Raw genomic sequence first — 11,561 nt, 5'->3', positions numbered from 1 at the left:
ATTATTTTTTTTACAAAATAATGTACTATTCACAATGTGAGAGTATGAAGAAATATTTGCATTCATCCTTAAAGCATCCCCATTGTGATAATCTCAACGGTCAGTCAGATATTAAATGGTCACATTAATTCAACTAAGTTTTTCAAATGTGAAATTGTGACATATTCCACAGTTGATTTCTTTCCCAACTGTCAGAACTTGTCCCAATGGGAGTAGCTTCTTGTTTCTTGTTCAAACTCATTCCATATATTGTCATGTCATGTCACCTTATTAAAAATATCATTTAATTTCTGTTCATTTATATTCATTTTAATTGGTCTCTGTCAATGACAGAACCATTACTGTAAAAAAATTGCAGAAAATATCAGCTACTGAGGATTGAAAGTTTTTCCCTATTATTCTTAAAATTAAAAGTGTAAAAAATAAATAATATTTTCTCATCTAAAACCATTTTACTAATGCATTATAAACTTTAATTTGAAGAAAAACCTTATCAACTCACAACTGTGAGAGTAATGATCAGCTGAAACACAAAGTTTTAGAACAATTATATAGTTTTGTCAATTGGTGTACTTTTTGATAGCTATACTTATCTTGCTTTATTTCTCATAGTCTTTGCATGGATTTATATTGAAAATATCTGTCACTGATTTTGAAAATATCTGTCACTGATTTTGAAAATATCTATTAAAAAAAATTGAAAAAATCTTGTGTCATTTTTAATTTTCTTATGCTCACTATCATTCTAATGATGAGTCAGAGTGTGATCTCAAACATTGATGAAAAAAAAATTCACGTAATCAAATCTAAAAGCAACATATATACAGTCTGATGGATTGTCGAAATCTACTAACATAGATTAACAAAAAAAACAAAGAATCCAAATAAAAATATGATGTTTAATCTATTCCAAAGAATAACATGGATGGATGGATCATGGAAGAACAGTCCAGTCCATAATAACTTGAATACATTACTACAATATGCACAATGGATATGCAAACCAAAAGAAATATGCCTACAGACTTTCTTATTCATAAAAACTAAACCCACTGAAAGTTGAAAAGTTTCTTGTTCAAGTTGTGCATTTGGAGTGTCACAAAGAATAATGCCAACCAGCTGATTTACCTGAACATCTGCAAAACATTATCATGGGGATGCACTTTGCCCAGCAAAACATCAGTGTTGAACTGCAAGTCTTCATGTATTTGGCATAAGATTCATCCATCTTGCAAAAGCATCAAGGAGATTTTCATAACACATTATAGCTTATTTGCAGGCCAGTAGAAGGTACAAAATCCAACTTCCCAGAATGTATATATCCATTCTCCAATGCATTTCATGTAAAGAGAATCCTTGAGATTTCTTGGATGATTTAAGCTTGGGATTCAAAAGAGGTGATCCACAGATACCCACACCCAAATACTGATAACTCTGCGCAGCATGTGAGGCATTAATACACAATTCCACATTGCCCTTTAAGTCTATGTTCTTCCCCAATCTATGCAAGAACTCTGTACTGAAAGGTACAGGCCCAGAAAGCAGGTTTCCACTTAGATTGAGGTGGTAAATGTGAGAAAGATTTCCTAGAGAGGGAGGAATGCTACCAGAGACCCTGTTGTTCTCCAAAGAAAGAGAGCTAAGATTCAAGAGCTTGCCATAACTCACAGGGATTGGACCACTATAACCTGAATTAGCTAGCCTCAGCTCTTGAAGCCTTCTGAGACTCCCAAACTCAGCAGGCAATGGAAAATTCATTGGATTGTTATCCATTATAAAGTATTGGAGGCTCTGTAAGTTGACCAAAGAAGGGGGAAACATGCCAGTAAATTTGTTGTTGCTGAGAGCAATGAACTCCATGCTTTTCAGGCTTCCCAGAGCTACAGGAATGTGTCCTGTGAGTGAATTGGAGCTCAAATCCAGCTTCTGCAACATTTTGAGATTCCCAACTAATGGAGAAATCGGGCCTCTCAGATTGTTGTAGCTCAGATCAAGGCCCTTCAAGACCCTTAAGCTCCCTATTTTCCCTGGAATAGGACCATTCAATGAATTATAGCTTAAGTCCAAATGCAGAAGAGCACTAAGTTTCCCCAAGTCCTGTGGAATGAAACCATGGAGACTGTTCTGAGACAGAGTGAGCACTTGCAATGCTTTTAAGCTACCCAACTCACTGGGGATTTCACCACTGAGTGCTGTGTTTGCCCTGAGGCTCAGCTGCTGCAGACTTGGAGCCAGATTCTGAAAACCCGTAGGAATTGTGGTGTGTGTATGCATGAAACACTGGAACATGAAGAGCCCCTGCAGATGCTGGAGCTTGAAGATTGAAGAGGGGAAAATGGCATTCTTTTTGCAGGAAGGATTCGGCTTGTAGCCAAAGTCAAGCCTTGTAACATGCATGAGCTTGTCTGCACCAAGCTTGCACTCCAATCCAGGCCATACTCCATTGATACAAGGTTTCGGGTGTGCTTTCCTCCACACTGCATCTGTAGATATGGATTCCATCACTTCAAATAAGGCTTCTGTTTCTTTTGGGTCCATTTTCGGACTATTGAACTGGTTTGCTGCCCCATTTCTAGGCTTATTCTGATGGGTTGATCTCCCAAGCAATAGAAAAAATATGACAAAAATGTATGTCCGGGGTAATCCAGAGGAATACATTGGATCTGATATCTGAGATGGGCTCGTGTAAGGGCTGAGTGGATTTGGGTTTGCATTGGAGGAGAACTAAACTTGATGAGATTTCTCCTGTAGCTCCGAGTGACAATGTGGTCATCTGACAAAAATATGACGGTTCAGTGCTATAATGGTGTACTTGTGTACCTCGGCTTGTTTGCCACTGCATGTGGCTGTCATTGAACAATTTTAGGCTCCATTCTTAGCCAAATTGGGATTAGATCTTCTGATCATTAAGATCTAAAAACATCTTATTTTTTCTACTTCTGTCCTTCCAATATCTCGAAGTCTCTCCTTCAACTTAAGGTCCTGTTCCTGCAAAGTTGTCTTTTCAAATTTGTGAAGTTTTCAAAAAGAGTGTGCTTTTCACTATTAGGCTAATTAAGGTCAATTCCTTTAGACATGGCAAAAAATTTTATTGATTTGATTTTTTTGGGGAATAACATGAATTTGAGTTTACAAATATATTTTATAGAAATGTCTATAAGAAAATGAAAGAAAAAAACTTATATTTGTGTTTATTATATTAAGATTGAAGAATGGAATATGAATGTGAATATTGAATGATTCTTTAGAATGTAGGTTTTGTATTGAGTCATCTCTTTGATAAATAGGGGAGACGGATCAATAGGTGATAGGGGGACCAATACGTGCTATTGTAGTTGGACAAAATGAGACCAATAGTGGTGCTTATCCCCTAAAAAAGTACTTCTAAAATTCAAAAAGTAACCAATCATGTGATGCCACATCAGCGCAATTAAACATAACTTAGTGCACACATATTGGTCTTATCACAATTTGGGGCCATTTTGGATGCCTTCACAAAAATGCAAGCTGACGCGGCATCATATTTAGCCATGTGGCCTTGAAATGATTTTTTTAAATTAGGAGACTTGACAAGTCATCTACTATACAAAATTGAGACATCTTTAAATATCCACATAGGATTTTAAAAAGCGTGAAGTTAGAGTGCACACATATAGGTCCCTCTCCCCTAGAGGCATATAATTTTGGTCCTCATAATGAATAAGATTTTGTAGAGAGTCGTGTTTTTCTCTAAAGAGGTAATAAAACATTTTACAAACCTTATAATACATTAGAGACTTAAATACAATATGTTCTTATGTTTTTGGTTCAGTTATAGAAAGTCTATAGTTGTGTTAATCTCTCAAGATAAAGTACTCTAACTACATGTGAAGTTGATGAGAATATACAACACTTAGCCCAAAGGAAATCTCAAACCAAAACAATTTGTATTTGGGAGGAATAAATCATCTACCTTAGATATATGACTATATTGCTTCAAGTAGTGATGCATTTTTATTGATAATAGTTATGTTGGTTCTATCCAAGTTGCTTTTATGAAGGTTGTGTAGATTCCATCTCTAATGCTTCTATCAACATCTCTTTTCAACAATGTGGGAAGTTGTGTAGGGAGAAAAGTAAGACTAGGCAAGCAAACCCTAATCCTACTCTTGCATACACACTCACAAAATATGAAAGAGCCTAGGAGGGTAACAAACTTCAGCTACTTCTTGTGAGGAAGAGAGAGTCAAGGATTACCCTTTAGGGTTTCCATTCCCTTGTTGCAAATGAGAGATAGGAAAGATGCAAAAATACAATAGTAACCCTAATCTAAAAATGCAAGACTGAGAATAACAGATATGTTGTTGAAAAGTACAGATTAGGAGGCAAAATCAAAAGTGCGCCTGTGTCTAAAATCTAAGCCAAAATGTCCGGGACCAGGGTGTTGCCCCACTGTCCTGATTCTGCAGATCTGGAACTATACTTGCAGAACTGGAAACTAAGATCTGAAACCTGCTGCTCTGTCAAATCCTGCTGAAAACAGGGAGGACCAGGGTGCGACTTGTTGGCATATGATGAAGTGGTGATAATTTATGTTGTCATTGATGTCAATAAGTGCTCAAGTAGGTGAATCGGTATAAAGATCAGAAGCGGTTATGGTCAACCGGAATGGAGTGGACTGGTGTCAAGGTTCACTTAGTGTGACTACCGGTTGGTAGTCTCATCTCTAGGGTTACCGGTTTAGCGATTTGGCTTGTGCGGTGCATCCGATGATGTTTTGTGACCAGTTAGGTAAGGAATAAGGATAAGGACAGAGATTCCATGATAGCTATGTGCACGTGAAGGATTTCTTTGTGGTTCTTGCGCGTGAAGATTGAATGCATTGAATGCCTACCTCAGGAATGAGCGTTTTTCCTAGCCGTGTGTGAAGAGCACATGATGGGTTATTGATTTCCAGATGCGGTGAAGATTGGACGATGTAGAATGTCTTGAGATCTATTTTAGATTGTTTCATTCTATGTAATGTGTTTGGATGGTCAGGATTGAATTGCTTGCAAGTGTAAACTTGAAATATTTAGGGTTTAGGTTTTATGCTACTGACCTAATTGTTGTCTATAAGGTCGATGAGTTTTGTTATTGTAGTTGTTGGCAAAAGTTGTGTTTGTGTCCGCGTGTTGGAGAGTTGATACTTGCCAAACTAGAGTGAGGAATCTGCAAAGTGTGATTACAGAAGAGAGGAACTGAAAAGGATCTGCCTTAGCAAGAAGTGTTGTTATCATATCGGAGTGTCTTACCTATTGTCTTCTAACCATTTCAACAGAAGGTAAATCCCTTGACTGTGTAGCTTTAACAGGCTCTGTTGTAAATCCTCTAACCAGGTGGCTCAAGTTCATTGAGTTATTTAAATCCTCGAGCAAGGTAACTCTTAACAGGGTATATAGCCATCCCTTAACTGGGTGATCCCTAATAGGATCGGTTCCTAAAAGAACCTTTATTGTAAAGTCTTTAACCGGACTAGGCTCCTAACAGAGCAGACTTCAAAAGAGTTCACAAACAAGCTTGTGGGTATTCATCCCCACCGTGGTTTTTCCCATTTGGGTTTCCATGTGAAAAATCTGTGTGTTATGGGTTGTGAGTTTTTCATGTGATGATTGTGTGATTCTAATTAAGTTAGATATGCATGCAGTGTTAAATGGTTATGGTATTATTGATACAACTCATGCATGATTATATCGATGAAGTATTCATCAAGATTTGAGATCTGTTGAATGTTGTCTAAAGTACTTTTATTTAACCAGTTTAGCTATCTGAAGTATTTCTGTTTAACCGGTATTGCTATGGTTAAGTACAGTGGTGAAGACAACCGGTTAGTTATGTTTTAATATGATAAAGTGTTGAAGCAGTTTTTTTTGTGTGTAATGATTCACCCCCCCCCCCCTCTCACTACCGATTAGGACCTTAGTAGTTCATCATTATTCATCAATTGGTATCAGAGCACATTCAGGTCCTCAGTGATATAAGCTTAACCGCTTGAGGCAAAAGATCCTTCTTTAATGATGAAGAGGGACAGTCCTAAGTTCAATAGGGACAAATTTAAAATATGGAAGGATAGGATGAAGATATATATCAAGATTTTGGTGCACAACACTGGAACTATGTTGAGAATGCCTATGTAATCCCCTCTGGCATTCTAACCAATGATCAGAAAAGAGAGATACAAGAAAATGGGCAAGTCATGGAAGCCCTTATTAGCAGCCTGTCCGATGTAGAGTTCATTGATGTACAAGATAAGGACAATCTAAAAGAAGTATGGGACAAACTGGAATCCATTTATGGCGGTGATGAACATGTCAAGCAGGCTAAGGAAGAAAGCCTTAGAGGAAAGTTTGAAGATATGAGGATGGTTGAAGGAGAGACCATTCAGCAGTATGACATAAGAATCAAGATAGTGGTTGGTGAAATCAAGAGCACTAGTGGAACAATTGATGATGCCACTATTGTCAGTAAAGTTCTGAGATCACTTTTACCGGTCTATGCAGTCAGGGTTGTCGCTATTCAGGAGCTAAGGTCTATCGACAAAACCAAGGTATCTTTAGACTCTACTATTGCAAAGTTGGCTGCATATGAATTGAATGGCTATGATGAGTGTTCAGAAGACTGAGTCAGCCTTCAGAGCGTTTTCTTCCTCTGCACTGACCAGGAAAGGAAAAGAGATCAGTACCAGTTGTGAATCCAGGCCAAGCAGAGATATGGACGATGAGGAGATTCTGATGGAGTTTTAAGCTCTTCTTGCCAAGAGACTTCCAAAAGGCACTAGAAAATACAGAGGTAAGCTTCCTCTGAAGTGTTTTTCCTGCAATAAGATAGGACATATAGTTGCTAACTATCCTAACAATGACAATAAGGATAAACCAGAGAGGTTTAGGAAGTATAAAGGAGTAGGTAGGAGAAATTGTCTTGTTGCAGTGGATGAAGGTGTTGCCGATGAGGAATTTGAGGATGAAGAGAATGAGGACATAGTGTTTGTGGCTGTCAAGGAAGAGTTGTCTGACCAGAAAGCCCTTGTCTCACATATTGACAACTCTAACGAGTGGATCATTGATAGCGGGTGTTCTCACCACATGACCGGTGACCGGAGAAATTTTTTGTCTCTTGAAGAATATGATGGTGGTGTTGTCTGGTTTGGCAACGATGCACCTTGCATGGTGAAAGGAAAAGGATCCATCTCACTAAATGGAAAGAGCAGTGTGGATGATGTCTATTGAGTGGAAGGCCTTAAGCATAATCTTTTGAGTGTTGCTCAACTAAACGACAAAGGACTCATACTGGAATTCAAAGGTGGAGTATGTAGAATAATTGGAAAGAGTGGTGAACTTATTGCCACCGGTAAGCAGACTAGAAGAAATCTATTTCAGCTGAATGCCAAGATTAGTTAGTGCTTGATGGCGAAATGTGATGATAGTTGGATATGGCATAGGAGACTTTGTCATACAAATTTTGACAATATTGTAAAGGCTAGTAAGATCAAGGCAGTAAGAGGATTTCCTTTGCTGAACAAACCGGAGAATGCCTTATGCAGAGAATGCCAACCTGGGAAGATGTCTTCCTCAACATTCAAAGGTAAGTCTTTTTCCATGGAGAACTTACTTGATTTAGTACACACCGATCTCTGTGGTCCGATGAAAACTAGAAGCATTCAGGGAGATCGGTACTTCATTATTCTTACCGATGATTGCTCAAGAATGATGTGGGTCACATTCTTGAAAGACAAATCTGAGGCATTTGGAAAGTTCAAAGTCTTTAGGGCATTGGTGGAGAAGGAGAGCGGTAAAAGGATAAAATGCCTAAGGACCGATCAGGGAGGTGAATTCACTTCTAATGAATTCAACAAGTACTGCGAGGAGAATGGGATTAAGAGGCAATTGTCTTCCCCAAGGACACCATAACAGAATGACATAGTAGAAAGAAACAATGGGACTGTGGTTGAAGCTGCCAGAACTATGTTGATCCAAGGAAATGTTGCTCACACATTTTGGAGAGAAGCGATGAGCACTGCAATCTATACCATGAACCGGGTACTCATTAACAAAGGTAAAGACAAAACCCCTTATGAGTATTGGAGCGGGAGAACTCCCAATGTGAGTTATTTCAAAGTGTTTGGGATTAAATGCTATATCATGAAAGGTGAGCACCTGAGTAAGTTTGATGCTAAGTGTGATGAAGGATTATTTTTGGGATATTCCACTAAAAGCAAAGCTCTCAAGTGCTACAACAGTAGGACTTAGAAGATTGTTGAGAGTATCAATGTTAGGGTTGATGAATCCCCTGAGAAGCCTGAGGAAACCGACAACAAGCAAATGGAAGATGAACTGGTTTTAGCCTTTTGGGAACTAGTTAAGAAAGAAACAAGTGACAACACTACAAAGACCTCAGTGTTTCTATACCGGTAGAAGCTTAAGTGGGTGAAGAAGAAGATGAAGCGGAAAAAGAAGAGGAAAATTAAGCAGAACCTACTACGGTCATTCCTAGGTATGTAAGACTGCATCATGATCTAAAGCAGATCATATGGGACAAAGATGCAAGAATACTCACAAGGAGAAAGGTGAAAGAAAATTCTTACATGATTTTAGAATTTGAGCCTTTTGACCCCTAGAGAGGCACTTACCGATGAAGACTAGATAAAGGCAATGGAAGAGGAGTTGGACCAGATAGAGAAGAATGCAACATGGTCCTTGCTACCCAGACCAGAACACAAGAATGTCATAGGTACCAAATGGGTCTTTAGGAATAAGCTGAATGAAGAAGGCACAGTGGTAAGGAACAAGGAAAGACTTGTGTGCAAGGGATATGCTCAGGAAGAAGGAGAAGACTATGGAGAAAACTTTGCCCCAGTGGCTAGACTAGAAGGTGTTTGAATGCTACTTGCATTTGCAGCATTTAAGAGATTTAAGGTATACCAGATGGATGTGAAGTCTGCCTTCTTGAATGGAATCTTGGAGGAAGAAGTGTATATTGAGCAACCAAATGGGTTTGCTTTGTCAGAAGATAGTGACATGGTGTGTAGACTACACAAGGCCCTGTATGGATTGAAACAGGAACTAAGGGCATGGTACGAACAGTTACACTCTCATCTTGTGAAGATAGGATTTCAGAAAACAAGTGAGGACAACAACATCTACCTAAAATTTGAAGGTGGTCAGATTCTGATATGTGAAGTATTTGTAGATGATATAATCTTTGGTGGAGATGATGATATGAGTCATGCATTTGCAGATGAGATGAAAAAGGAGTTTGAGATGTCTCTAATTGGAGAGATAAAGTTTTTCATTGGTCTACAGATCCAACAAATGAAAAAGGGTATCTTCATTACCCAATCCAAGTATATCAAAGAGGTATTGAAGACCTTTGGCATGGAGGAGAGCAAACCGGTTGGAACGCCAATGGTGACCGGCTGCAAACTAACAAAGGAGGATGATACAACTTTTGTGGATGAGAAGGAGTATCGGTCAATGATCGGTAAGATGTACTATGTGGTGCACAACAGACCAGATATTGCTCATGCAGTGGGCATAGTGGCCCATTTTTAGAAGAGTCCAAGAGAATCCCACTTGGTTGCGGTAAAGAGGATTCTTAGATACTTGAAAGGGACAGTCGATTATGGATTGTGGTATCTATACAATGACGACTTTGATCTCAAAGTGTTTACCGATGCAGATTGGGCAGGTAATGTGGATGACCGGAAGAGCACAACCGGTGGAGCGTTCTTCCTTGGTGGAAGACTAGTCTCGTGGACAAGCAAGAAGCAGAGTTATATTTCCCAGTCTACAACTGAAGTGGAGTATGTGGCAACATTTATGAAATGCACTCAGGCAATCGAGATGAAGCATGTATTGAATGGCTTCAAAGTGACTATATCTGAACCAATGAGTATTTTCTGTGATAATAGTAGTGCAATAAATATTTCCAAAAATACGGTATTGCAAGCTAGGACCAAGCATATTGAGCTCAAGTATCATTTCTTGAGAGAAAAGGTTCAGAATAAAGAGGTTGTATTAGAACATGTTTCCAGTAAGGAGCAACTAGCAGACATATTCACTAAGCCCTTACCGAAGACTACATTTACCTATTTGAGAGGTGAATTAGGGGTTCTACCCCTTCATGAAGTAAATTAAAGTTGTGTGCTCCACATCAGTCAGGTACTACCATGTCAGATCTTACAGGATTGATGTGTTGAAGGATGTTGCTCCACAAGGGGAGCAGTATAGTGGAGATCAAAAGCTTGTGCCTCCACTTTGGCATTGTTGTCAAAGGGGGAGAAGATATCTGATGATGAAGATATATGGGGGAGAAGATATATGTTTGAAGGACAATATGCAAGTGTGAGAAGTGATTGTGCAAAGTGCACACTGACCAGCCCAGGTGGTGGTGGTGATCTTTTTAAGTTGAACCGGTATATGTTATTGAGGATGGTGCAGATACTGAGCAATGATATACTGAGTATTGCCATCAATGCCAAAGGGGGAGATTGTTGGCATATGATGAAGCGATGATAATATATGTTGTCATTGATGTCAATAAGTGGTCAAGCAGGTGAACCGGTATGAACTAGTATAAAGATCGGAAGCGGTTATGGTCAACTGGAATGGAGTGGACCGGTGTTGGGGTTCACTAAGTGTGACTACCAGTTGGTAGTCTCAACTCTAGGGTTACCGGTTTGGTGATTTGGCTTGTGCGGTGCAGCCAATGATGTTTTGTGACCAGTTAGGTAAGGAATAAGGATAAGGATTGAGATTCCACGATAGTTGTGTGCACGTGAACGATTGCTTTGTGGTTCTTGTGCGTGAAGATTGAATGCATTGAATGCCTACCTCGGGAATGAGCGTTTTTCTTAGTGGTGTGTGAAGAGCGCGTGATGGGTTATTGATTTCCAGATGCGGTGAAGATTGGACGATGCAGAATGTCTTGAGATCTATTTTAGATTGTTTCATTCTATGTAATGTGTTTGGACGGTTAGGATTGGACCGCTTGCAAGTGTAAACTTGAAATATTTAGGGTTTAGGGTTTATGCTACTGACCTAATTGTTGTCTATAAGGTCAATGAATTTTGTTATTGTAGTTGTTGGCAAAAGTTGTGTTTGTGTCTGCATGTTGGAGAGTTGATACTTGCCAAACCCGAGTGAGGAATCTGCAGAGTGTGATTGCAAAAGAGAGGACCTGAAAAGATTTGCCTTAGCAAGAAGTGTTGTTACCAGATCGAAGTGTCTTACCTGTTGTCTTCTAACCATTTCAACAGAAGGTAAATCCCTTGACCGGGTAGCTTTAACAAGCTTTGTTGTAAATCCTCTAACTAGGTGGGTCAAGTTCATTGAGTTATTTAAATCCTCTAGAAAGGTAACTCTTAACAGGGTTTCAACCTTTAACAGGGTATATAGCCATCCCTTAATCGGGTGATCCCTAATAGGATCGGTTCCTAACAGAACCTTTATTGTAAAGTCTTTAACCGGACTAGGCTCCTAGCATAGTGGACTTCAAAAGAGTTCACAAACAAGCTTGTGGGTATTCATCCCCACCATGGTTTTTCC

General features: G+C 39.1%; 1 protein-coding gene across 1 annotated transcript; it reads right to left on the bottom strand.

Annotated features, from left to right (window-relative positions):
- Nucleotides 1–879: 879 nt before the first annotated feature.
- LOC131068945 (receptor like protein 29) lies at nucleotides 880–2,855 on the bottom strand. The gene has a single exon (XM_058004231.2). The coding sequence runs from the start codon at nucleotides 2,656–2,658 to the stop codon at nucleotides 1,270–1,272; it is 1,389 nt and encodes a 462-aa protein (XP_057860214.2). The 5' UTR covers nucleotides 2,659–2,855; the 3' UTR covers nucleotides 880–1,269.
- Between the last annotated feature and the right edge of the window lie 8,706 nt (nucleotides 2,856–11,561).

This window comes from Cryptomeria japonica, chromosome 7 (assembly GCF_030272615.1).
Source record: "Cryptomeria japonica chromosome 7, Sugi_1.0, whole genome shotgun sequence".
NCBI classification, from domain to species: domain Eukaryota; kingdom Viridiplantae; phylum Streptophyta; class Pinopsida; order Cupressales; family Cupressaceae; genus Cryptomeria; species Cryptomeria japonica.
The sequence above is the reverse complement of the archived record's forward strand: the minus strand, read 5'-3'. Positions and strand labels throughout refer to the sequence as shown.

Bases quoted from the DNA above. Each gene is read 5' to 3' on its own strand.
- LOC131068945 (XM_058004231.2), bottom strand. From the start codon at position 2,658: ATGTATTCCTCTGGATTACCCCGGACATACATTTTTGTCATATTTTTT.